The sequence below is a fragment of the Cnephaeus nilssonii genome, assembly GCF_951640355.1.
Source record: "Cnephaeus nilssonii genome assembly, chromosome: 18".
Lineage (NCBI taxonomy): Eukaryota > Metazoa > Chordata > Mammalia > Chiroptera > Vespertilionidae > Cnephaeus > Cnephaeus nilssonii.
Genome location: NC_137089.1, coordinates 37,706,061 through 37,734,048, shown reverse-complemented (window position 1 = coordinate 37,734,048; position 27,988 = coordinate 37,706,061). Strand labels below are relative to the sequence as shown.

At 36.9% G+C, this 27,988-nt stretch overlaps 1 protein-coding gene across 5 annotated transcripts in view; it reads right to left on the bottom strand.

Moving 5' to 3' along the window:
• Window positions 1-27,988, bottom strand: part of LOC307113920 (uncharacterized protein C8orf34) — a gene marked incomplete at both ends in the record, with an annotated part of 253,601 nt that overhangs the window by 167,995 nt on the left and 57,618 nt on the right. For 4 of the 5 annotated variants that reach the window (XM_079795931.1, XM_079795933.1, XM_079795932.1 and 1 more), the window contains 3 exons: window positions 8,824-8,990; window positions 19,300-19,472; window positions 21,650-21,678. In XM_079795931.1, coding sequence (XP_079652057.1) covers window positions 8,824-8,990; window positions 19,300-19,472; window positions 21,650-21,678 — 369 coding nt within the window. Of the gene's footprint in view, window positions 1-8,806; window positions 8,991-19,299; window positions 19,473-21,649; window positions 21,679-27,988 lie in introns of those variants that run through there. The other variant, XM_079795934.1, reaches the window with a different exon arrangement.

The window sequence follows — 27,988 nt, the reverse complement described above, 5'->3', positions numbered from 1 at the left end:
AGCACCATGTTCTGATTTCTATCACCATAGATTAGTTTTGTCTGTTCTTGAGTTTCCTATGATTAAATTAGCATAGTATGTAGTCATTTGTTTCTGGTTTCTCTTGTTCAGCGTAATGTTTATACGTGTCTTATTTGGCTTAAATTGCCATAACAAAATGTCTTAGACTGGATGGCTTAAATAACAGAAATTTATTTTCTCGCAGTCATGGAAGCTGGAAAATCCAAGGTTAAGGTGTCAGCTGGGTCAATGTCTGGTGAGAGCTCTCTCCTTGGGTTGCAGATGGCCACCTTCTCACTGCATCCTCACATGGCCTTTCCTGAGTGCTGAGTGTGCGTGCACAGAGGCAGAGAAAGAGGGAGAGGGAGAGGGAGAGGGAGAGGGAGAGGGAGAGGGAGAGGGAGAGGGAGAGGGAGAGGGAGAGGGAGAGGGAGAGGGAGAGGAAGGGGGAGAGGGCTCTGTCTCTTTCTCTTCTTATAAGGCCACCAGACCTACTGAATTAGGAACCCACCCTTATGACCTCATGTAATCTTAATAATTATCCCTGAAAGTCCTGTCTCCAAATAGTACCAAAATTAGGAGTTATGGCATCACTATATGAATTGGCCCATAACAATGAGATTCCTTCAGATTGTCACATGTATCAGTTGAGTCGTTTTTATTATTTAACAATATTTCATTGTGTAAATATATCACCATTTATTTATAAGTTCTCCCAGTGCTTATAATTTTGATTTGTTTTCTGTCTAGGATATTTATAATAAAACTGCTTTCATACACAAATATTTGAGGATACATGTTTATTTCTCTTAGGAAAATATCTAAGAATTTCTAGGCCATAGTGTAGGTACACATTGAATTTTATAAGAAACTGCCAGACATTGACTCCAAAGTGACTGTGAAATTTTTCATTCCTATGAGCAATATTTGAAATATACAGCTACACCACATTCTTGGCAATATTTTGTGTTGAGAGTCTTTAACTTTAGCCTTTCTAGTTGGTTTGTAGTGATCTTTCAGTGTTGTTTTAATTTGCATTTTTCTGATGGCTAATGAAGTTAAACATTGTTCATGTGCTTATTTACCATTTGCTTAACTCATTTTGTGAACTGCCTGTTGAAAGCTTTTGCCCTTTTTTAAAAAGTATATTGTCCTCAGCTAAAGGACATATCAGATATTAAGCTGATAAGAACAGATACTATACTTGATCTTAGCCAAAAGGTCAAGAAATGATTGCCAGATATATTGTCCATATATTCTCCCAGTAAGTGGTATGCTTCTCTATTTTTTAAATTTTCTTCTTACTTTCTTCTCATTTTCTGAGAAGCTTATAATTTTAATGAGGTCCAGTTTATCAAATGTTTCTTTTATCCTTAAGTTATCTCTAAAAAAATTTCTGCCTGCTTCAAGGTTGTCCCTATAATTCATTTAAAAATAATTTTTGTTATGGTTTGATTTCTTTACATTTATCTCATTGTTCCAGTGCCAATGCTTGAAAATATTTTCTTTATATATCAAATTGCCTGATGCCTTTGTTGAAAATGAACTGACCAGATATACATATTTCTAAACTTTAAACTATTTCATCGATTTGCTTATCAAGTTTTACATCAATACCATATTGTCTCGACTGTTGTAGCCTTATGGTAAGTCCTGAAATCAGATATTTTAATTCCAGATACTCTCCTTTTCCCTGATGATTTTATTAATTTCAGGTCATTATTTCCATATATATTTTTGAATTAGCTCATCAAGTTCTTTCTTTTTTTAAGCCTATTAGAAATTTGATTGAGACCGTATTGGATCATAGAGATTTAATTTAATAATATTTTGTTGAGAACATATGTATCTGTGTCCATAAGGGACATGCCAGTCTCAAAACAACCTGCAAAGTTTTCTCTCTTCTCCAATTCCTGAGTTTATTACATTTGGCATTAATTTTTGATTTAAGATTTGAAAATTCATCAAAGAAACCATGTGAACCTGAAGTTGTCTTTTGGGGAGGGATTTTGTTTGCAAATTCAATTTCTTTAACAAATATGGAACTATTCAGATATCCTATTTCTCCTTTTTTATATCTGGTATGATGTGCTTTGCTAGAATTTTTTTTCATTATACCCAAGTTGTCAAATATGCTGATATAAAGTTATTTTCACATGTTTTTTATTATCTTTTGTGTAAGATCTATAGTGAAGTCTGGTCTTATCTTTCTTTTTTCATACTGTTAATTTGTGTTTTTCTACCCTTTTCTGTGTCAGCATTATGAGGGATGTATCAGTTTCAGCATTGCTAATATTCTCTGTTAGCTTTCTAGGTCATTGATTCCTCTTCTTAACTGCATCATTTCCTTCTTTCAACTTACTTAGATTCCATTTGCATTTACCTTCTGTGATGCCACATTTTTTTACACTGAATATCTGCCTTTTAATAATAAAAAATAAACAGTATTTTAGAAGAAATTTGACTCTCAGATCTGATATTAAAATCCCCTAAAATAAGCTATGTTGACTTATAAGTGCTAATAGTTTTCTTAAAAACAATTACTCTTTCTTGAAATTTTTTGCTTATCTGGAAGGCAATAAACAGTGAAATCATGTTGATAGTGTTCACATGTGAACTAAGAAGGCTAAAATCCTGAAACTATTGTAAGACCAGTAATAAGCATGTATTACTTTTCTTTATTTTAAAACTGAGAAATAAGTTCACAGTTGTAATGGAAATAAATAATACCATAATTAACAAATAATAATACAAGAATAAACTGTGCTTTGCATACTCACAACTGTAAATCTACTTTTGTCTACCCTGTATATCCTATGACTTCACAGAAGGAAATATTTAATACTTCGAATGTGAAAGCTATTTTTATATATCTGTGTGAGGTTCTAGTTTTTCCATAATACTAAGTCAATTAGTGAACATTTAAAAATATATATACAGGATTTCTATAATATTTAATTAACCAGTATAACTCTGACATTTGTAAGAATATCTTATATTTAAAAATGAGGTTTACTTAGATGCAGGTTATTTGGGATATAATTTGTTCAGTATGTTCTAGACTTAGAGCACTAAGTCAGTGGTGCTCAAAATTATTTCATTTTGACACCCCACAAATTTAGATATTTTAATCTCTAACATGTACTGATTCCACACTAAGATACTTTCATACTATGCTGAATGAATTTCTAAGTAGTATTTAAAGCAATTTTACAGACAACTTAAAGTATCCATACGTTTAATTTTGGAAGTCTTCATACATTTTAACAGAATCTTTTCTACAAAAAATATTCATTTTAAAACTGATAACGTTTCTGTTGCCCTGATACACCCAATGAGTGATATGCAAAGGAAACAAAGTGTGTATCCATGTTCCCATGTGCTCCAGTCTATTTCACACACTTTAGACCATTAAAATACAGGTATGACAATAGGTAGTTAGATTATTGTTTTACATTAAGGCCCTCCACCCCCGTGAACAAAAGAGAGTGACAGCACCCATCTCTGATTAGGTAAAATGCATGCTATTTTGCAAAAACGGGTGCTCTCTATTTTAAGAAGGCTCCAAAAAAAAAAAAAAAAAAAAAGAACAAAACAAGAGAGTGAACGTTTTCTTTAAAAATGCAGAAGAATTTGCCAAAGGATCATTTTGTTGTCATGAGTGCCTCTAGAAAATTAAGTTTATATTGTACAGAATGTGGTAATATACTGAGTTTTTTAGAAACTCAATTACTATATTCTGCAAAGAATACCAGCATAATTATGCTTGTTCTTAAGTATTAAATTTACAACAAATAAAAAATATTTTTAAGCACCTTGTATGTTTTGGTAATATAACTTTAGTTTTAATGTTTAGATGACTGTGACGTAGGATTTGTCATAAGTAACATCGTAAGTAATGAATTTATATATACTAGTTACTTTTGAAGAAAACTCTGAGTTTATATTTTAAATATGTATATATGACTAGAAAATATAAAGCATGACTAATCCTGTTTTTTCTTTTTTAGTAATTCTTGCACGTGATTTTTAGATATTAGCCTCATCATCAATTCTGAGAAAGTATAAAAAATCATAAAGTGTAATAACCCATACTAAAATGTGTAAGAAAAGTAGTTGTATCTTTCAAATAATTCTAATGATATTTTAATGAGTATAAATCATGCAGAGAACAAACATGGATTGCAATTAGCATTTCATAAATAATAAGAGGAAAAATGCATGTTACATGATGATAATGGGTTCATATTCACAAAGTGAAATCTTTGAAACTAATTTAGTCCCTCAAATTTTCTGTAAAAAAATAAAACAAAATATATAAAGGTTTTTATATCTTGTACCATTGTAACTTGTCTTTCCATTTTTGAAAATTACTTATTTTAATAACTTAAAAAGCATGAAAATGTTTTATTATGGTTTACTCATTGTGGTCAATTTCTAGCACAATTACTAAAATAACTGAGAATATCTTATAGTTGAAGTGAAAGTTACTTAAATTTAAGGTGACATGGAGATATTTTATTCAATATCTTCTGTAATCAGAGTACCAAATTCAGAGATGATTAAAATTGTTATATCTTACACTCCACAAATTTTGATATGTTATTCTCTGATACATATTAATTTACTTATATACTATGAGTTTATAAGTAGTGTTTAAAGCAATCCTACAGAAAATATTTAATCTACATAAAAAATTATAAATGATATACTAAAATTTTTTTCACATACCCAATACATTTAGAAAAGAAATCCACAAAAATGCAACTAAACTGTAGAGAATTAAATATTAGTATATATTAACAATGCTAGATTTCATAATAAATAAAACCAGGATTAATATTTTGTTAAAAGTTTACTACTTCAACGAAAAACCTTTTCCCAAAAACCCTTCCAATCAATCAGTTTTGCTAAGAAATGATTATTTATATATTAATGTAAGCTAATCATTACACCTTTTACTTATCATTTCAAAAAGTTTACAGTGTTTCACATACATAATAAAAAATTCAGCCTATTAAATCATGGTATACATAATAATAATTTAAACCCTAAGACACATAAGCTAGAGCTAAACCATTCTACAAAACATGGTAGATTAAAAAAGATATTTTAAATACCAGATGTCTCTGATTTTACACTTGATTCTATGTACTACAATTTTATTTCATTAAATTTTCAAGAACTTAGCATTTGCATTTGCTTCAAATAAATATAATCAGATGTTTCTTTAGAAGCAGAGTTTCAAAAATATTGTCTTAAAATTCTATAATAATAAAGAAAATGATGGAAATCTAATATTAAAAGGACTAGGAAGGTAGATTTTTATAGTTTCTAAACAGATTTAGGAGTATTGTACCAATGGTTCCATTGAAAAACATTGAAATATTAAGAGATATACATGGCTATCCAAGACGTCAGGTCCTAAAATAAATAAGAACTATTTTACGCTATATCCATACGTGGCATATTAACCTGTCATTGTATCATGACTGAAAAAATTCTTCTTGTGTTAACTGAAATAATCATGTACATTTGTTTAATTTCATACAAAAGATGAGTCATTACCTTAGTGAAAGACATAAGTAACATCGTAAGTAATGAATTTATATATACTAGTTACTTTTGAAGAAAACTCTGGAGTTTATATTTTAAATATGTATTTTAAAAATAATTAAATGATATCAGTGGGTACAAATATTTGGACCTTAAAATCAAACATATTTCATATTCAAATGACATTTTATTTAGTAGATGAACTTTCTGGGTGAAACCATCTTTTGGATTGAATTTTCTGCTATATCACCTTTGTTCACTGAGACAAGTAGGCAACAGGGAAAGCTGCGTACGGCATTATTTTAGGGGACAGACCAATGGACTTGGAGCATCTAGAGATCAGCATTAGTATACCACCAGCCATCTGTGCTGCGACATGTAGAATTACATGTCTCAGGAAGAAAGTCCAAGTCCTTTGATGATCTCTTGTGATTAAATTTGCTAAAATGTCTAAATGAAAAAAAATTAATGAGGACCAGCTATTCGTTGCTCACGTTAGGTAGTCCCCAAAACCCACTCTGGTCTTCAGCTTGGGAGACCAGACACTTGATAACAGAGCAGCTGGCATCTAGGGGGCACCAGCACTGAGTGGACATCAGAGTCCCCTTAAAGAATCCCTTAGAGAATTCCTTGAGATATCACTGAGGTTCTGTGATTTCCTCTGTCCTCCTGAGGCTGTCCGAAACCCTAAAGTGAGTCTGAGCCTGCATTTCTTCAAAAGATTCTTGTGGCAAGCTATAGTTGCCTTCACGTGGACATTAGCTGACTATGAGCTGTCATTTACAGGAATGGATAGAGAGAGGAAGATATTGGCACAATCCAATGTCAATTCATTGTTACTGACCAAAGCAGAGGAACAATTTATAAGCACTGTCCTAGGGCACAAATGCAAAGAGTCCATTCCTACCAGAGTAAACCTACAAGGAGAATGATTGCACTCTGCCTGCTAACGATGCATCTCAGGACTCACCAGAACAATCAGTTTCTCTAGGAAATATTCCCTGATCGCCGTCCCCTACTGCTGCATTAGGGGTTCTTCCTATATACAACTGTAAACTTAATCAAATTAGACCTGCAGCAACACTACTGGAGTGATGTATTTACATTTTTATCTTGAACACTAGAAGGTAAGGTTCTAGCAAACAGAGACGGTGATTATTTTATTTTTATGTCTCCAGGACCCACTGCTTAGCACGTCGTAAGTGCTCAGTAAATACTTGTTGAATGGAAATTAATTGAAAAAGGTATGTGTAGAGAGCGCCTGGGAAGGCACATGGGCATTTCTTTAATTATTGTCAGCTGAATCCAGTGGCCTTTGGCAAAGCCACGTCCTGGAAACATGCTTTGCCAAAAGGCAGGCGTGTTGTCAGCTTGACCTTCAGCCCAGGTGCCAGGGAGTGGGTTTTGTTATTTAAATCCAGCCAAGCACCAGGAATGAATATGACCCGGGCCCACCCAAGAATGCACATAATCTCCTTTGTCTTGACTTTTAGTAAAACTTCCTGTTTTTTTGCTGTATAAAATTAACACGCTGTATTGGCTCAGGGTCACTGTTCCTGTCCCTGTCCATGTCAGAGGACAGTGATCCCACCCGGCCCCAGCTTTTTCCTTCTACCTTTGTGTCTGTCTCTTTCTTTCATTTTCTCAATCCCCAGCTGTCCCAACTCAGGAACTGGATTGCTCTCTAGCCTCGATGGACATGGAAAAGAGAGAAATATTTACAGGTATGACCACCACACCTGGCACATCTGCCACAGTAATGATTTGGAGGTGGGGAAGAGAAGATTCTTTAAGAAGGACGGAGGCTTAATTGTTCTATTAAAAAAGAGAGAGACCAACAGCTTGAAAATACCACGATAGAGTCTCCTCAATGCTAGAATAAATGCAGGTATTATAACATCAGAAAACATCAGTGAGCCTGCCATCACTGACTAAATAACAACTCTGTAGGCCAATGCAAAGAAACCTACATCATCCTACCTAATAAAATAGTAATATGCAAATTGACCGGACCTTTGCTATGCCAAGCCACGCCCACCAGCCAATCAGGGCGAGTATGCTAATTACCCAACAAAGATGGCAGTTAATTTGCATACGCTGAGGGAGGAAGGAGTGAAGACTAAAGACAACTTAGAAGGAAGAGGGAGGAAAAGCGGAAAGCATGGTGGCTGCCAGAGGGAAAGCCCGGGCGGGGCGGGGCAGGGTGGGGCGGGGTGGAGCGGGGCAGGCGCGGCGGCCACAATGGCGGCGGCAGCGGCAGCGGCAGCGCACAATGGCGGCCGCAGCGGCCGCGTGCAGGATTCTTCCTGCAAATGGGCTACTGGTTTATCATAATGATAGTGTTTTACTGTCATAAATACTTAAAACCAAAGAATCTGGCATAAGAAAAAAAATTTAAATATATGCTTATTTCTGGGACTCCATATTTTATGTGTTAAACTTATTTAAAGCTTTCAAATGACTAGACTACTTATTCTCTTACTGGTATATTGTTACAAAGTATTTTAAATTGCTCTAACTATTTGGAATAGAATAATTGATATCACTGAAACAAAAATGTTGTTTTATATGTGGGTCACTTTCTCTGAAATAAAAGTTCATTCCTTCTTTTGGAAAAACGGTTTTCCAAAGGGAAGTTCAAGTTTTTAAAGTTACTACAAAAATATTTCTGAGGACACAAAAACATGCATTTACTTCATCAACAGACATAAAAGGATTTCTTACATGTACAACATTAATAACGTTTTTATGAAAGTAATGGGCCTGTGAAAAAATTAAAAACTGAAATGTCTACATTTCAACTTTTCTGTCATTTATGGAAGATATAAAGCATTATTTTACTCTCTGCCTCTTTAAATTTAATCTATTTTTATGAAACATTCTTAAATAACAGGGGGACATATGGGATGAGGATTGAAATATGTACTTTGGATACATTTTATAGACAAAAGATGTGATCAAGGCAATTATAATCAGAAAATAAAGCAAACAGAACTGAGTATCACAATTGCACACAGAATAAAGCTTGATTAAATAGTCAGAAGGCTGCATATATAAAACACAAAATACAGTCTAATAGTTCGCATGCTTAGGTGATTTCAACTTAGCTCTTAGATGCAACTTCATAAAAGTCTAATGTAAATAAAATGTGTGTTAAGCTCTTTCCCTTAAGACAAAACTATTCAAAACTCTTAAAGTCTCTTAATCACCATACATTTACAATGCCAAAGAAGAAGAAAAAGAGAAATTATTAATTTTTAAAATTACCCAGCAATTCCATTGCATCATCTTCATTATCAATATCTTCTTCTGTTACAGGTGGGGGAGGGCTGTGAACAGACTCAAAAGAATCTTGAGAGAGCATTGCTGCCAGCAGTTTCTTGTGTTGCTGTTGCTGTTGCTTTAATCCCTTTGTCTTGGGTTCCACCTTTAAGCTGAAGAAATATTTAAGGGTTAACGTTCAACGATGATGACATGATGCATTAGCTGTGGTGAGTGAAGAAAATAGACAACCACATTTCATTCCATTATCTTGCCATGCAAATTTATGGGCATTTTATCAAAATTTTCCCCCAAGTATAATAAAAATACAGAGCCTGTCTTCTTTCTTAGACATCCTTTGGTACCTCATTTCTCACGTTTTCATTTTCATAAAATCAAGCTCACATTTTTTTTCATGGATTGTGCCTTTGGTGTTATATCTAAAAATTCACTGCCACACCTGAGGTCATATAGGTTATCTCCTGTTATCTTATAGAAGTTTTATAGTTTTACAGTTTACATTTAAGTCTATGATCCATTTAGAATTAAATTTTGTGAGGTCTCTGTCTAGACTTGTCTCTTTTTCTTTTTCTTTTTTTCTTTTTTTTTTTTTTTTTTACATGTGGATGTCCAGTTGTTCCAGAACCATTTGTAGAAAAGGCTATCTTTGCTCCATTGGATTGCTTTGGCTCCTTTGTCAAAGATCAGTTTACTATATTTCTGGGCTATCTGGCCTCTCTTTTCTGTCCTATTCTCTAATCTTTTGCCAATATACACTGTCTTGATTATTGTAGATTTATAGTAAGTCTTGGAGTAAGATAGTACCCGTTCTCCGATTTTGTTCTTCTCTTTCAATAATTTGTTCACCATTCTGGGTCTTTTGCCACTCTATACAAACTTTGGAATCAGTTAGTTGATATCCACAAAATAGCCTGTTGAAATTTTTATTGGGTATATACATAAGTTTTAGTCTATTTTCTCTCTGGTGTTCATTTTGGATAAATTCTATAGATCTGTCCTCACATTAAAAAATTCTATACTCTGTCATTTCCAATCTGGGTCCATTTAACAAATTTTTATATTTTGTTTCAGTTACATAAATTTCACTTGGTTCTTTGTCAGTATTTATATTTGTTGATATTTTATGTTCTCATTTGTTTCAAGGGAACTTGTAATCGCTTGTTGAAGCATTTTTATGATTTTTAAAACAGCAGGATTAATTAGATTTCATGGGAAGAATTCAAAATAAAGTTGAAAGTTGTAAACTAGGATGGCTGAGGGTTTCAGTGACCCTGACGTGATCAGAGCAAATTGCTGGAGTTGCATGTTCACTGAATAAAGTCAATCACATATTGTAATCTAATGTCTGATGTGAGAATGACGTCACTTTATCTTCTGACTCTATTTTAGGAAACACGTGCATTTAAATTCTTTGCCAGGCAATTCCATCATCTGATTCATCTTAATGTTGGCACTAGTTGACTATCTTTTCTCAGGTAAGGTGTGATTTTCCTGGTTCTTGGTATAACGTGATTTGCACAACTTGACTATTATTTTAAGAGTGTCTGGGGCCTATTCATATCTTTTATTTTAGAAGGCAGCCACCTGGCTTACTTTTGTAACTTGTGGTTCCAATGACAGTTTCAGAGCTCTTGAAGTGCTTTTTTTAGACTGCTTGGGCTGTCTGGTGTTGCTGTGGCTCCCAGTGCACCTGCTGGTGTTGCCTGAGAGGGCAAAAGGAGCATCTCCAGGTTGTGCATCTGGTGCCTTTAGGTAGATAAAGGGAATGTCTGGCTGTGGGGACATAAAGGATTCCTGTGTCAAGCTTTGCTGTGGAGGGATCCCTCTTACTTGTGTCTTTTTGTCAAGTAAAAGGCACTTAACTGCCCCGTCTTCAGTGGGGAAGAGGATTCTCAAGTCTGGCAGGAAAGGACAGTATGCCCTCTGACCCTTTCTTGTGAGTGGGACTCGCATCAATTCCCTGCCCAGTGCAACCAGGCTCTGCCAGGGAGGCTGGCAGGACTCCTGTTTGGTTAGGAGGAGAAATGAACTTATCGGGGCCACCACCTCCTCTTGCTAGTTTGGGGTGGGGAAATACCAGGCCTCGTTTGCCTTATGCTGTTGGGGGGGGATCATATGTTGCTAGCCACTGTTGTTCCTCCAGTCGTCAGAACCCTAGCCAATCCATCTTCCTCTTTACATTTCTCACAGCATAAAGTTACGTTGGCTGCCTCTTGCATTGTTTCCAAGGTTTATAGTTGTATTTGAGAGGGAGGAGCTGAGAGAGTCTGTGCCATCTTTTCCAAAGCAGAGGGGGTAGATGACTTGTTAATTACAAAGAGCAAATGATATCTTCACAATGAAGAAACCTAGTGGATATGGCCTTAACCTTGCAAGTAAACAAACTCAGTTTCAACAATAATGGGGCAAACTGACATTATGAATCTCTAGATATGGAAAAAAGGAGAAGTACTCAGTACTACTACCTAGGTAGAATTATTGCCAAAAATATTTAACTTGAGTTTAATGATCGGGAAACAATCAGACATGTCCAGATTTGGAAACAATTGCCTGTCATCTACAAGGATATCAATGTTATAAAATAAAACAAAGGTTGGAGACTGTTCTAGATTATAGAGACTAAAGAGACTTGAAAACTTAACTCCACACATGATCCTTTATTAGATGGTGGATAAAAAAGAAACAAACAAACAAATACCAAAACACAACAATCTATAAAAGACTTTACTGGAAAAATGAGAGAAAGTTGAATATAGACTCCATATTAGATAATTTATGGTACCATTGTTAAAAGTTTTGGTATGTTAATGGTATTTTAGTTGTATATGAGGATATCCTTATTCTCAGGAAATGAATGTTAAAGAATTAAGGAGTTAACACATTATAATATGGATAACTTATTTTCAGGTGGTTCAGTATAAAAAAATAAATAGAACAAATAAATTAGAATTGACTGATCTATTACCTTAGGTAACACAAAGGCAAAATGTTAATTGGTGAATATATGTGGAGGGTGTGTAAATATTGATATTACTATTCTTAAATTTTTTGCCGTTTGATACTTTCCAAGTGAAAACTTGAGGGTAAAAATAAGAGAAATTATAATGAAGGCATACTCTTGTCAACAATAGTTATTTCAACTTTAACTTCCATCCTAACTTAGGTTCCCCACTTAAACAGGAACTATTGTTGTAATAAAAATTAAAAAAAGGCATACCTTTTAAAATATTTGTTTCTATTTTAGTAACTATCAGTATAATTCAAATTCAATTAATGAGACTCTTTGTTATACTTTAATAGTAGAGATTAAACATAAAAAAATTCATTTGAAAATTGATGGAGGTTTATTTACCCCAATTTCTTGTCATGGCATCAGTCTTCTGAATAATTTCGTGTGTCTTTTAAACTGAGAAATAATGTAAAAATTTAAAAATCTTCCTTGACCAACTGTATTCATTGAGAAGGCCTTTAGAATGAGAAAGGCCTGTGGATTGTAGAAGTGAAAACTGCACCAGGAGAGAGAACATGGGAGGAAAGCAGGATCTTATGCAAACAGGCGGTGGAGAGATGGGGAGAGATGGGTTTGGGGTGTTTCTAAGAGCACTGAGGGTTCTGGGCCCCTTCTTACCCAAACACTGAACCTAAATTTTAATAATGTTGTGATTCTTAGAACTTTTCCCTGAAGAAAAGCTGCATAGCAAAGTATTAAGGACATAGAATTTGAAAGCAAGACAGCCTAGTTCTGCTACTTCATAGCTATCCACTCCGGGACTTAGTTTCCTTATTCCTAAAATGGGAATAATAATAATGTTGTCATGAGGAAGCACACAGAGCAGTCTCTAAAGTGGTAACCAACATCATTATATGTTCAAAAAACATAATGGGCAGCTTTCTAAATATTTACATGTTTCTTCTTGAGCATTTATATCTCCCATAGACAGTACAGCACAGGGAATATAGTCAATAATATTGGAATAACTATGTGGGTACTGCAAATATCAGGGGAATTACTTTATCTAACCACTTGTTGTACACCCGAAACTAATACAAAATAGTATTTAATGTAAACTTTAATTGAAAAATAAAATTTAAATTAGAAAAACAAAAGGGAAAGGGAACCACAAGAAGCCTTAGGCCATATGAAAAAGAATAGCAGTTAATATTTTCAGTGTGGTGTTAATACACTCTAGGAATCTATTTTGCTTTGCTTTAAAAGAGTAACTTCTACACCAAGATCAGATGGAAAGGGACAATTTAAAGTGGCTTTGATGTCCCTACCCTGGTGTGCCTACCTCTCCAGGTGAAGACTTCCTCTTCCCTCTGGACAGTCTTCTTCCTGGTCCCACTCTTCCCCGATACTTGACCTTGATCCATTTTTTTTTTTTTTTTGTGGTATAGCAAAGGTGGAGATTTATTGAAGAATTAAGTACAGACTCCCACATGGGGAGAGGGAAAGAGTCCCACAGAATGGACTCCCAAGTAGGGAGGGAGAAAGGGTCTCCGACCTTGATCCATTTTGTTTCACACACTGTTTCTGAATACGGGTTAGTAAATATTCTATTTGAGACCATACGCTCTAGTTAGTGGCAAACTGGATGATTCCTCTCTTGACTTGTATCCTAAGCTTGTTTCAGTTCACCATCACAGCCTAGTAGGCAGAACCTAATCTGTACCTAGCATGTTACCTTCTGCTAGTGCTCAATAGATATTTTTTAAAATCACCTTTCTTTTTGAACTTCATTTTTAAAACACACTAAATAAAATAAGAATTCATTTAAGTAAATGTATATGAGTCTTCCGCCTTGAGAGAAATGAAAATCCAGGGCAATAGGAAGACTGGTCATGAAACAGAAGAAGGAAAAATTTGAAGGTCGAAATGTGGAAGATAAGGAACAAATGGCAGGTTGCAGATGTGTGACTCCTATTCATCAACCAATAATGACCAAGACCATTTTATGAGGGTGGACACAATTGTTGTCATCAGTCTCATTAAAATACATGGTTTGGTCATAAAGATAGTGCTGGGCTGTGAGACCTAACCACTGAGTAAGTCCCAAATGATGACTGTTTAATGAGAGTCCATCGATGAGTCTATGAGTCTATATTTTGAACATATAAAAATGACCTCATCAACATCCTGATATAAATTCATGACTTAGTGATATATTTTTTGGCTTTAAATAGAAATTTGTAAGTCATAAGGTATAATTTTTATGTTTTAGATCTTTTTAAGGCTTCTGTTCTTTGGTTGATAAGATTTTTGATTAACATTCTTTATGCTTAAAATCTACATGTTAGAGTATTCCTAAATTAATAAGTTTGATTTAGTCTCTGCCACATGTATTACATCTATCTATCATGTCCACACAGTCAAAATCTGACAATATGTATTAAGGTTCTTTGTTCCATCCATTTTCTTCCTTTCTATTGTGGTTTACTTTCTATCACATTACTTATCACTACTTTAACTTATGGCTGATATTGTTATATTCACTTGTTTATTTCTTGTCTCTTGCTGCCAATAAAGGGTACTCTAAGGGAAGGGGAACATTTCCAGCCTTTGTTTATAGATATAGCAATGATGAGTTTTAACCCTTTGCACTCACTTGCTTTTTTCTCGATTCCTTTATTCTACTCGGGATTTAATTTTTTAAATACCCCAGATTTTACAAAGCGCGGCAGTAGAATAAAAAACTGGAGTTTCTTTTCATACAAACTTATTTATTTGGATTTTTTTATATTTCAAATTATTGATACTTCAATACAATTCGACATACAAGCTGCTACCGATGCTAACCGTGTCGAGTCACACTCGACATCTGAGTGCAAACGGTTAATGTAAGGGAAAACTTCTCAATGGGAAGAGATTTTGGCTTTTATTTTAATAATACTAGAGGCCCGGTGCATGGGATTCGTGCACTGGTGGGGGGCATGGCCTGCAGGGATCGGCCCACTGTGGGAGCGCCACTCATCCCGGTCAGCCGAGTGGCTGTGGACCTGCCCTCGGAGTGTTTGCTCCCTGGTCCGGCATCTTCTGTGGAGCCGGAGCACTCGCCTCTCCAGGGGACCCGGTCAGGGCCAGGCTCAGGGACAATAGCACTGAGAGGTGGTGGAGTAGGCCTCAGTCCCATGGCGGCCATGAACCTGCCTCCCAGCCTCTGGGGTCAACTCTGTGAGCCCAGAGGCGGCGCTGCGAGGCCTGTGGGCACCCAGAGGAGGCAGCAGGGAGCGTGAAGGAGGAGGCTGGGGGGTGGGGGGGGAGAATGCAATGATCACAGCCCGGGTTCCTGCCTGTGGCCCGGGGTTTACAACAGGAGCAGCGCTCAACCTGGTCAAGTGGCACTCCCACTGTGGTAGCACACTGACCACCAGGGGGCAGCTCCTGTGTTGAGCGTCTGCCCTATGGTAGTCAGTGCGTGTCATAGCTACTGGCCAATCGGTCCCTGGGCTTTTATTATATAGGATATATTTCTAAGTTGTAAGATTTTTCTATGCATTTTATGGCCTATTTACCATCCAATAACAATGTTCACTTAGCAAATAAAGCCAATTCACCAGTTCTATATTATTTATTGATATTGTTCTTGTTTTAATAAGGTGGCTCAACTTAGAGAAGCTTCATTAGGCTTTCAAGCCTTGATGAACCTATTTACAAATTCACATTACAATTCAGCAAGTAATTTTGGGAACTCCATTACCCAGCTTTCACAAAGTCTAGTTAAGATGGCTTAAGATAGAATTATGTAGTTTTATTAAACTTAATTTTTGTTTATATTATTGTGTGATTATTTTTAATAACTCTAAATGTGCAATGAACATATATATTTCCCCCCTAAATGGCTAGACAAGCCATAACAACTAATGCCATTTGGTTGTACCTGACAATTGTGGAAAACTTTAATCATTCCCCAATATATTCCCCTTTCTCTTTTGTAATCCCTCTTTCTTTTATAGCTCAGATGCTTTAATTTATTTCTTTGACTGTCTTAATTTAGAACCACTTTGACATCTATGAAAGATGTGGCATAAAAATGCAGGAAAATGTCCATGTGCACATACATACAACATTTTGCATGTAATTTCAAGAGATTCAAAAATCTCTTGAGTCTATCCAGTGACCATATAGGGTTCATGGATTCTGTGTTAGTAGCTTCTGTCTTATTCTAATAGTTTCTCCATATCTCCTTCCTAATTGCCTTTGTTTGAACCAGCCCCTAACCCTTCAAGTAACAGTAACACTTATTAAATTTGTTGACTCTTTTCATACAATGTTGTATTGCAGAACCTAAGGAACAAGTTCATATAAGGAATATCATTAAAAAAAAAAAAACTTCCAGGAGGAAATTGTGGGTAAGTTTCTACCCATAAGACTCTTAAGGTTCACTATGCTTTTATTTAATCCTCTCTAATCTAATGGTGAAAGTCCAGCCTATTGTGTATGTATTATTCTGAATGAAAGGGAAAGTTGGGTATGTACCAAAGATGGAATGTAGTCATAACAGACATTCAAATAAGATTTGAGCATTAAACAACAGTAAAGGCCAAGGTAGAAAAAATTAAGTTGGACAATAAACAATCCTTCTTATAAATAAACTTCATTTAGCACACGTCTACTGGATGCCATCTATGTGCCTCCTTCACTCATATGACTGAGGTCAATAGACATCAGTCATATGAGTGAAGGAGGCACATAGATGGGTCCCATTAGCGGAAAGGAAAATGGAAGGAGTCATCTTTGAAAATTAAGTCTTTTCTTTCCAGATCTAGAATATCATGTAGTCTGTGAATGTCTGTGACTGTTAAGTTATAGTACAATTTCATAACTATTTAAAGACAAAAGCTAACACTAAAGCTGCAAACTGTAGAGTCATTTAAAAATTTCTTCTCAACCCCTTCTTATTCATCCAAATTAAATCTAATGGTATATGAGTGCCTGGTATAAATTCAGAAGTACTGTTATGTATTAGAAGATGGGAGAGATATAGTTTCCCATCCATAGTTTATTGTTATTCTTTAAATCCAGTTCAGGTATGCATGCATTATTTCAGCTCTACTGGGGCATCTGAGCAGGACTTAAGCACTTTCTTCATTTCATAGGTAATACCTCAACTCGTAATTCAAAGCTAGAGAAAAATAAAACTGGAAACGTTTTTACACAAATATTTGAGAGAGATATTTATGGATTGAGTTTTTATGGGTAAGGGATTGAACTAGAATTGCAGGAAAGATTCCCTTTAATGGTATTCAAGAGAAAATAAGAGCTCACATAAGCAAGGAAGAAAATAGAAACACTAACATTTGCAATAAATAGCTCCAATTATTATTATGACTAAATGAAAGCAAAATGAAAATTGACATTTCTCTATTTTATATTTAAGAACTAAAGATCTAGCAATGAATAAAGATAAAGCAATACCAGGTTTTATAAGCCTGGTATTAAAAATGAAATTACCCTCATTGACAGGTGAAATTGATCTGGCATTTTACAAAAGAAGGTAAATGGATTTTTAAAAATGGTTTTATTCTCCTTATATAGGAAACTCAAAACTACTTAAATAATTTAAAAGTTATTTCTCATGGAAATGGAATCATTTTTTTCCATATGCCTAAAGCACATTAACGAGTATTCTGAATTTCCTTCCCTCCAGCCAAGTGATAAGTCAAAGTGAAAAAAGCCTGAAAGCTATTATATTGTAGAAAATATAATTTTTCCTTGAGAAAGAATAGTTATTGCTTGCTACTAAATTTAACATAGGATATACAAAGTTACTGTGGCTATGCTATGCATAGGAAAAACTCTTCTATGGTGCTCAGCTAGTCACACTCATGGATAGTTTTAGCTCCAGCCACATTTCAGTTCATGGGTATTTATATCAATTTTCTCAACCTCGTGTATGCCATGCTTCAGAATGCTTTCATCACTCCAACTCTCTTATAGAAGTTTTCATTTTTGTTTTGAGTTTTACTCATTGCAATTGCTATTTAAATATACTTTTTCTAGTAAATATGATCTGAACATTTCCCTTCTACCAGCATATGGAAACATAAGGCAAATCTCTCGTCACCCATTCTGAGCCTCACAGGTCTGAGTAAAATGAAATACGGACTTAAAAACTTACAAATCATAAATGTACATGCAGTCATAGTTATCAACTCTAAACTTAAATGGTTTTAACCAAGGGTTTTTTTTTCTTTATATTCCACATTAACACTGCCTTATATTGTCTATTATACATTTAATAGTTTTCTTATCCTTGATTATATGTCTCTTGTACATCAGAAGTTCTCCCTTTTGGATACTTTTTTAAATTAAATGTATTGATTAATACCTCTATATGAGTTTCAGGTATACAATTCCAAAATACATCATCTGTATATTGCATTGTATGCTCACCACCCAAAGTCTCGTCTCCTTCGTCACCATATATTTGCCCGCCTTTACCCTCTTCATCCTCTCCTGACCCCCTTTCTCCTCTGGTAACCACCACACTGTTGTCTGTGTCTATTTCTGTTTTATATCCCTTCATCTTAGAGATGTTTTTATGAACTTGACCACAAAGGAAAGAAAAAGCAAAAATAAATGAATGGGACTAACTATATCAAACTAAAAAGCTTTTGCACAGCCAAAGAAGCCATCAGCAAAACAAAAAGGCAACCAATTGAAAGGGAGAAGATATTTGCAAACTTACCTCCAATAAGGTTCTTCAATAAAGAACTCATACAACTCAACAACAAAACAAACAATCCGATTATAAGAGGGGCAGAGGACATGAATCAACACTTTTCCCAAGAAGACATACAAATTTATGAAAAGATGCTCAACTTTACTAGCTATATGGGAAATGCAAGTCAAAACCACAATGAGATACCACTTCACACCTGTTATAATGGCCATTGTGAATAAATCAAGAAATAACAAGTGTTGGAAAAGATATGGAGAAAAAGGAACCCTCACACACTGCTAGTGGGGATGTAAACTGGTACAGCCACTATGGCAAACAGTATGGAGGTTCATTCAACAATTAAGAACAGAGCTACCATATAACCCAGCAATCCCTCTTCTGGTTATCTACCCCAAAATTTTGAAAACACTTATTCATAAAGATATATGTTCTTTCAATTCTTAACAGTCAGCCATTCCCTGCTCAATATTATAGAACATCTCAACTACAGTTTTTATCCTTGAAATTATTTCTCTATTTGGTATTAGAGACAAAGAGATGGTAATTTTTTTTTTAGATGTAAAGGGAAAAAAAATCAAAACCAAAATCTAAAAGCAATTCTAGTAGTACTCTAATTTTAAAACAGAGAAATTAATTTTTATCTTGTGTGGAGTCCAACATAATTTTCTATATAAAATTGCTAAGACTTATTTCAACAAAGTCATGCACTTGGGTTTATTTTCCCTTCACCTTGTAATGATTAATAATTTTCAGAATCTTAGACACCATCTCAACTTACCTTCCTGTGGGGCTAGAGCTGCTATCTTCACTTTCCCAATGTTCATTTTTACTTCTTGGAATTGGGGGCTGTAGCATTTCGGCTGCTAATGGATCAGCATCATTCTCTTCTCGACCAATCCATTCTCCAATTACACGGGGTCTTAGAAGAGAAGCAGTAAATGCCACTGTTTCCTGAAGAGGAAAAAAGAACGGACTGCCTTAGCTTATTTACTCTTTTCAGTAGGACAAGGAAATAATTTTATCTAGAGTTTCAACTGCTTCCTCAAATCAAAATGCTCTTTTTCCTTTCTGAATTAACTTGAAACTCCAGTTCTTCCCATCTCTGCTAGATGACTCACTCTATGTGGTTTGTGGTCGTTCCAGAAGGTCACAAAGAACTGCAAGAAGGAATGCAACTCTATGATAGTCAGGAACACTCAGGTAGAACTTCTAAACTATAAAACGATAAGGTAATAAACCATCTTGCTTTACTTTGTTACAGCAGCATAGAAAACCAATGTAGTGACTAAGCAGAAAGAAACTTCCAGCATTCACAGTTTTTTTAAAGGCTTTAAAACAGTATCAGTCTTGTTTTATTTTATCTTTTCATTTTAGATATAATTTAATAACTCTTAACTTTTATAGAATTCATAAACTACTTTTAAAGATCACAGAATAAATAATTTCAATGAAATTATGACCTAATTAGAGTGACAGTCACAGGCCAGTATTTTATAAAGGTTAGGAAAAATATATCTTTAGTGAACCCCCAAAATATTAATGGAAGATTAAAAGAATATTTGTTTATTTTTATTATAGTAAAGACAAGGTGTCATCTCAACACAAATTGTAAACCTTTCTGTTTGACTGATTTTTAAAAATGTATCTTTATTGTTGAAAGTATTATAGATGTCCCCTTTTTCTGTTTGATTGCTTTTTTAGTACCTGCCTGAGATACACGTTTTCTTACTGAGCAAAATGCAAAACTGAGTTTTGTGGTCACCAGAGGGCACCATGGGGCAGGCTGTCCCTCTCCTCCAAGATCAGTTCCAGGAAGTCAAAGAATGTAGGCTGTGTTTCTTTCGTATTATCCTGAAAATCAGGTGTGAGTGGGAACAATTCCTTTTATGAACTTGTTCCTAAATGTATAAATCTGAATCAAAACTTTATGAGCAACTACTCATATAAATAATATTTAACAGACAACTCAAAATAAACAATACAAAAGCAAACTCTTTTTTGTTGTTGTTGCTAATCCTCACCTGAGGATATATTTCCATTATTTTTAGAGAGAGTGGAAGGGAGGGGGAGAAACACAGAGACAAAAACATCGATGTGAGAGAGACACATCGACTGGTTGCCTCCCGCATGAGCCCTGACAGGGCCGGGAATCAAGCTGGCAACCCAGTACATGCCCTTGACTGGAATCAAACCCAGGACTCTTCAGTCCACAGGCCGATGCTCTATCCACTGAGCAAACTGACTAGGGCTAGGAAAAAGAACTGTTGATGCTATCCCAACCTGTCAAATTTGCTCTCTCCCCAGTTTTTCTAAGTTTGGTAAATGGCACCACAGTTCATTTAATTTCTCATCCTCCAAACCTAAGAATCATCACTGTCTGATCTCTTCTACTACTCCTCAGATCCAATCCATAGCAAGCTCCAATGATACTACTGCTAAAATATATTCCTAATCATATCACTTCTCACAACTATCACTAGTGCAAGGCATCATCATATTCTCCTGGCATCTTAAAATTACTTTTAAAATATACTTAGTAAGCCCTAGCTGGTTTTGCTCAGTGGATAGAGCATTGGCCTGCAGACTGAAAGGTCCCAGGTTTGATTCCAGTCAAGGGCACATGCCTGGGTTGCGGGCTCAATCCCCAGTAGGGGGCGTGCAGGAGGCATCTAATCAATGATTCTCTCTCATCATTGATGTTTCTACCTCTTTCTCCCTCTCCCTTCATCTCTGTAATCAATAAAAATATATTTTTTAAAATAATTAGTCAGGTTTACGAAGAGCAACTAGAGAGAAGAACAAGTTTCTTCCATATCTTCATCATCATCATTAATGCAAGCAGAATCCAAATAGTTTACATAATATTATTAGTTTTCATTTTTTAATATAGTTGTTAATGATTACAGTGGTTCAGTTTTCTCTAGCCAAATTTGAAAATCCTTAACTCAAAAGAATAGGTGTTATTACATATTTCATATAAAAACTTTCATTTAAAAATCTAAGCATATAACTTTGAAAAAACATTTTTTAAATATTAGCACCATACATTATATTTGAACATTTAATGTTCAGTGGATTAAAACCTAAATTCTATATGTTCTTTTCATTAGATGTATAGTTCAACTTACCTTATCGATTTCATCTGAAATTGCAATACCTGGGATTCAAAAGAGATTTATAAAAATGTTTTAGAAGCAGTCTTTAATAAGCTAATGTCAAAGACAGAAGTTCTACTTGTAAAACTAGTGTATTTTCCATTCTATTCTTTCTTTTTATTAGTGCTTCAAAATAGTGTGATACATCCTTTTTACTCATGAAAACAAATTAGGAATTCAAGTCAACTATGACAGCAGAAACTGCTGAAACAATGCAAATGATGCAACAAAAACAAGTACCACAATGGTTTTTAGATGCAGAGCTAATGTGCATATAATTGTGGGGATGTAGTCTTTATGTTATAACTAGAGGCCCGGTGTACGAAATTCGTGCTTGGAGGGGCGGGTGTCCCTCAGTCCAGCCTGCACCCTCTCCAATCTGGGACCCCTCGAGGGATGTCCGACTGCCCATTAAGGCCCGATCCTGGTAGGATCGGGCCTAAATGGGCAGTCGTACATCCCTCTCACAATCCAGGACTGCTGGCTCCCAACTGCTCGCCTGCCTGCCTTCCTGATTGCCCCTAACCGCTTCTGCCTACCAGCCTATCACCCCCTAACCACTCCCCTGCCAGCCTGATTGATGCCTAACTGCTCCCCTGCCAGCCTGTTTGCCCCCAACTTCCCTCCTCTGCTGGCCTGGTCACCCCTAACTGCCCTCCCCTGCAGGCTTGATCGCCTCCAACTGCCCTCCCTTGCAGGCCTGGTCCCTCTCAACTGCCCTCCCTTGCAGGCCTGGTGCCTCCCAACTGCTCTCCCCTGCTGGCCATCTTGTGGTGGCCATCTTGTGTCCACATGGGGGCAGCCATCTTTGACCACATGGGAGCATCCATATTGTGTGTTGGAGTGATGGTCAATCTGCATATTACTCTTTTATTAGATAGGATAGAGGCCTGGTGCATGGGTGGGGGCCAGCTGGTTTGCCCTGAAGGGTGTCCCGGATCAGGGTGGGGGTTCCCTTGGGGCATGGGGCGGCCTAAGCGAGGGGCCTGTGGTGGTTTGCAGGCCAGCCACACCCCCTGGCGACCCAAGCGGAGGCCATGGTATCTGGAATTTATTTACCTTCTACAATTGAAACTTTGTAGCCTGGAGCGGAGCCAAGCCTCCTGCTTGCTCCGTGGCCGGCAGCCATTTCTGTTGGAGTTTGTGTATATCTTCTATAATTGAAACTTTGTAGCCTTAAGCGGAGGCCTGGGCCGGCCAGGGTGTGCGGAAAGCTTTGCTTATTCCATTGCTGGGGGGCAACCCTAGCCTCCTGCTCTTTCCAGCTCTGTGGCTGCCGCCGTTTCTGTTTGAATTTGTTTACCTTCTATAACTGAAACTTTGTAGCTTTGAGTGGAGGCTTAGGCCAGCAAGGGAAGGCGGAAAGCTTGGCTTCATCCGTTACCTGGGAAACCCAAGCCTCCCTCCTGCTCTCTGTGGCTGTAGCCATCTTGGTTGGGTTTATTTGCATACTCGCTCTGATTGGCTGGTGGGCGTGGCTGGTGGGCATGGCTGGTGGGTGTGGCGGAGTCATGGTTAATTTGCATATTGCTCTTTTATTAGGTAGGATGATAATCAGATATAACTTAGCTCATTACTATTTTGTTCCTGCTTATAAACTGATTTAGACTCCTAGAGTGACAAAATATTAAGGCAGAATGGTGGTTGGAGATCATTTATTTTAATTCCCTTTTTTACCGATGAGGACACAGACTAGAGAGCTCCAGGAATTTGTCCCAGTCTCTTAGATTGACAGCTTCTTAAGCCAATGGATAAATGATTCTTCCTCACAATTACCCTTATTACCATTCACAGATTCCTCACTGTACATCTTATTTCTGTCTTTACCATTCCTCCAAAATTGTTTTAAATCAGCAATGTAAAGAGCTTAGTCCTTAATTTATTTGTCATCAATACCCTGTCATTAAGTGCTGTTAACTCCCTCTCTTTTCTATTCTCCTGCTTTGTCTCCCCCACAGGAATCCTGTTCTTTGGAGTCCTTTCCTGAAATGCCAAGGGTTCTTTGCTGAGCTGTCTTTCTTTTCAGTTGATATACTTTCCTGGGTTATCTAACCCATACCACTGTCACTGTTAATTCTCTATATAGTGATGACAAACAAATCTTTATCTACAGCACAGACTTTCTTCCTGAGTTAGTTGTTGAATTCCTAAGTGCATTTCAGTCTCAAAGTGTCAGGCTAATGACATCACCTTCCCTGCATATCACTTCCCCCTTTTTGAGAATGATGCTATGCCTACAGCTGAACATAGGCCCTGGGGCCAGGCATTGGAGCTGGTGTGGCCATGTGGGGGGTATTTTACCCATTCCTAGAGCCTCTCCACTCCAATAACCTAATATATCCATTACACACAAAGCAGAAAAATATTGCCCTACTATAACTCAGGAAACGGCACCATTCTTCCCCTTATAGATAAAACTAGAAAAACAGGTGAATCTGAGACTCATTCATCATAGCAATATCCCATATAGTTCTTTTTTTTTTTTTTTTTGGTAAAAGTTATTGGTAACTAGGACTTGTATGTGTTACTACACTAAAAAAATGTCTAGCTACCGTTTTGGGAATTTGGGGTGACCTAAGCTTAACAAGTATTCAAGGACATGCTGTATTAATTAGCTCCTTCAAATAATTCAAGAAAGGCTTCAGGAAGGAGTAGCATTGCAGCTGGCCAGTATCTGCATTGGTGTGTGTGGTGGAGGACTCTGAGACATAATGGATTCGCAGTGGGAGGATATGTAAGACCAATAAGCGATTCCAAAGCTTTCCGAACAATTATAAATATTTACAAAGGTCTAACATAAGTACCCATTTATGAATATTAGGGTTTAAAAATATATATAATATTTTAAGTGGTCACTTGGAATAACTCAGATTTCAAGATAATGTGTACAACACCAAATGGTGTATGTCACAGTCTACAATATATTTAAAACTAGTGGCCCAGTGCACAAAATTCATGCACATTAAAAGGGGATTAATTAGAGGAAATAATTTAATATTGCTATTTGCCCTTTCTCTATAATAGAAGTGTCAGAGATGAAAGAAAATTTGTAAAATGTATATGAAAAACTTCCTCCTGTCAGTCTGGGGCTCACCACGGGACCCAGAGTTAAGTCCCCACCCACCCACATGTGCCTCAAAATCATGTGAGACCCAAACCTGGCAGGCCCCCGCCCCCATTGGGCTAGATCTAGAACCGGACAGTCCCACCCTTGTCAAGCCCCGCCAGGCAGGGGACGTAGCCTCAGGTCCCCTGGCCCGGTGCCAGGATGGGGGGTGTGGCCTGAGGTCCCCAACCCAGACTGGGGCGGGGGGCGTGCCTTGAGGTCCCCCAGCAAGCCCCGCTAGGTGGGGGACATGGCCTGAGATCCCCTGTCATACCCCGCTGGGTGAGGGGCACAGCCTGAGGTCCCCTGTCAAGCCCAGCCAGGCAGGGGGGTGCAGCCTCAGGTCCCCTGGCCCGGTGCTGGGGCAGGGGGCGCCGTCTGAGGTCCTCCGGCCTGGTGCCGGGGTGGGGGGGCGCAGCCTGAAATCCCGTCAAACCCCACCTGGTGGGGGGCACAGCCTGAGGTCCCCTAGCCCAGCACCAGGATGGGAAGCGCACCTTGAGGTCCCCTGTCAAGCCCCGCCAGGCGGGTGGCATGGCCTCAGGTCCCCTGGCCTGGTGCCAGGGCTGGGGGCCGTGGCCTGAGGTCCCCTGTCAAGCCCTTCCAGGTGGGGGGGGCGTGGCCTGCGGTCCCCTGTCAAGCCCCATGGGAGCAGGGGAGGGTGTAGCCTCAGGTCCCTGCTGATTGCTCGTTAAGGCTCCTTATGGGAACTTGGCTTCAGCTGTGGGTGCAACCATCTTTGTGACGGAGTGATGGTCAATTAGTATATTCCCTCTTTGTTAGATAGGATAATTATTCCAGTTTACAAAAACTAAGTTAATATTTTAAGTACTTATATTTACATTTAATACAAAAAAATGTTCCTTTCCAATATGAATTCAATATTAAAACTGGATATATTGTGTAAAAATAAATATTTAAAAGACCATCTACTTTAAAAAGAGGGAGAGAGTAGATACATAAAACAAAATTATCTTTCTCATCCAAAGCCATAAAACTTAGATACCTGGAATTATATAACCCATGATTTCATTGTCTGAGATTTTTGAAACACACTTGATTTTTTTAAAAACTTTTTGCATTAATGCCCTTGGTCCTGCAAAATGAGTTTTCTCATTAAATTTTTGAAAGCTACCAGTTGATCTTTAAATTTCTTTTACATCTCAGTTTATGAATCCATTATTCATAAATATAATCACAGTAATTCACCTATCTGGACTGTAGCCAAGAACTAGCAAGTAAGTCAAAGGACCTTTGAACAGCCAAAATCTACGTGTGACACAGAACTTGCCCATCACTTATGACCTTGGATCCTCTATCCACTGTCCATCACTCTCAACTTTAGTCACTATCGGACACTGTTTTGCAGAGTCAAGAAATGTTACCAATGAGAAATGGAGATGAAGGGAAAGGTTGCTATGAAGATATATTAACATACTAAGAAGTAATTGGTCCCACAATAATATTCAAACTAGATAAATTGGAAACTTGCCTTGGGGAAAAAATTATGTTTCTAATTATTCCAAGTGTTTGGTCGGACATATTTTATTGAGATACCTATTATTATATTTTTAACATTTATATATTTTTATTTTTTGCCTAATAAATTATCTAAATAAGTATCTATTCTAGTGCATACAGTTCTTTCTGCTCCCAGTTGACAATGTCAACTACCGAGGGTATTTTTCATTTTTTTGTAATTTCACTTTTAATCAAAGCTTAAACTAACTAAAAACAGTTGAAAGAATTTTAAAGAAATGCTTCTTTAAAGCATGAAGCTCCAATGGGAACCATTTAGAATGGGTAGCCAGGATATGTCTCTTGGTGCCTAGTACAACATTCACAGCTATTCATTCTTAAAAGCTATCATATTTTAAGATGATATTTTTAAAGTATGTAGGAATGCAGGAGCAGCAGTGAACTGAAAATATCCAAAAGAAAATGTAGTGAGTGGGTTGCTACAATATGCTGTAAGGGAGAAAGGCCCACTGCACCACTGGCTCACTCCACAAGCTATTCCCTGAGTGAGAAAGTACTGTATTGTAAGAAGCCACATGATTTAGGCCATGAGACTCCCCTAACATCAGGTTATGGCAAGCTAGCCAGACACAGCTCAGTAAAGGCAGGAATTGCACCTGTTATTCCTGACCTGGGGCAGGAACGAAATGGATCATGTTAAATGGATAAACCAATGATCTGGGCATTGTCATTGTGAGTGTGAACTAGGGACTGGAGAAGAGAATCAGACCCAAAACATATTTTAGAGGGGAAATGAGCAAGATTTGGTAAGAATTAATTTTTGAATAGGTAAGGGGGAGAGAGAAGAGTGTAGAGGGACTCCAGTTTAGGTAAATTGGTAAGCAACGGTGCCACCATCTGAGACAGAGCACACAGAAGAATGGTCACATTTGAAGAGGAAGGTAGGATCTACTCTGATATATTGAACTTAGCATGGCAGTGAGCTATCCAAGTAGAGATATGTTTTAGGCATTTTGTTTCAAAAGCATATACAGACTAATGTCGCCAATAGCTTCTGCAACGTTAAGCAAAACGACATACAATAAAACCAACTTAGCATAGGCTAATTGATATAAACAAACATTTCTATATCATCTCCTCAGAATTTGCACATATTAATATAAGCCTTTGACATATTAATATGATAAGGTTCTTTTCATGAATATGGTGTAGCAATAAACTGAAAACTCACTTTAACATGATTTGATCCAAAAGTAAATCACAGGTGGCAGAACAAAACCTCTAACCTAGGCACTTGGATTATAAATCATTGCTTTTACACAAAGTACATTACACGGCACTATGTTAGGCTCTGAAAGGATTCTAAGAAGAATCTGGCCCAGTTACCATCCTTAAATGTAGAGACATTAAAAACCCATGAAAGCAATAGGAATAAGTGTTAAGATGACACAAAACAAAGAGTTTCAAAAGAGAAGAATGAATAAGATACCATTAGGTGTACACTTGATCTTGGTAACAGAGATATTGTAGAGAGAGGTGGTGAAATAACCATGAGGGGTCTATAGCTCCTCCTACTCTGTATAACCAGTCTTCCCATGAGTCTGTGTAATATGCAAGATCAATCTCACTTCCAATCCAGGCCCTTAGAACTCCTCAACCTCTCTCGGAATTTTAATGAGGATGTTGGAAATGGGTTACCGGCAATATTAATGAATGCTTCTACTTTA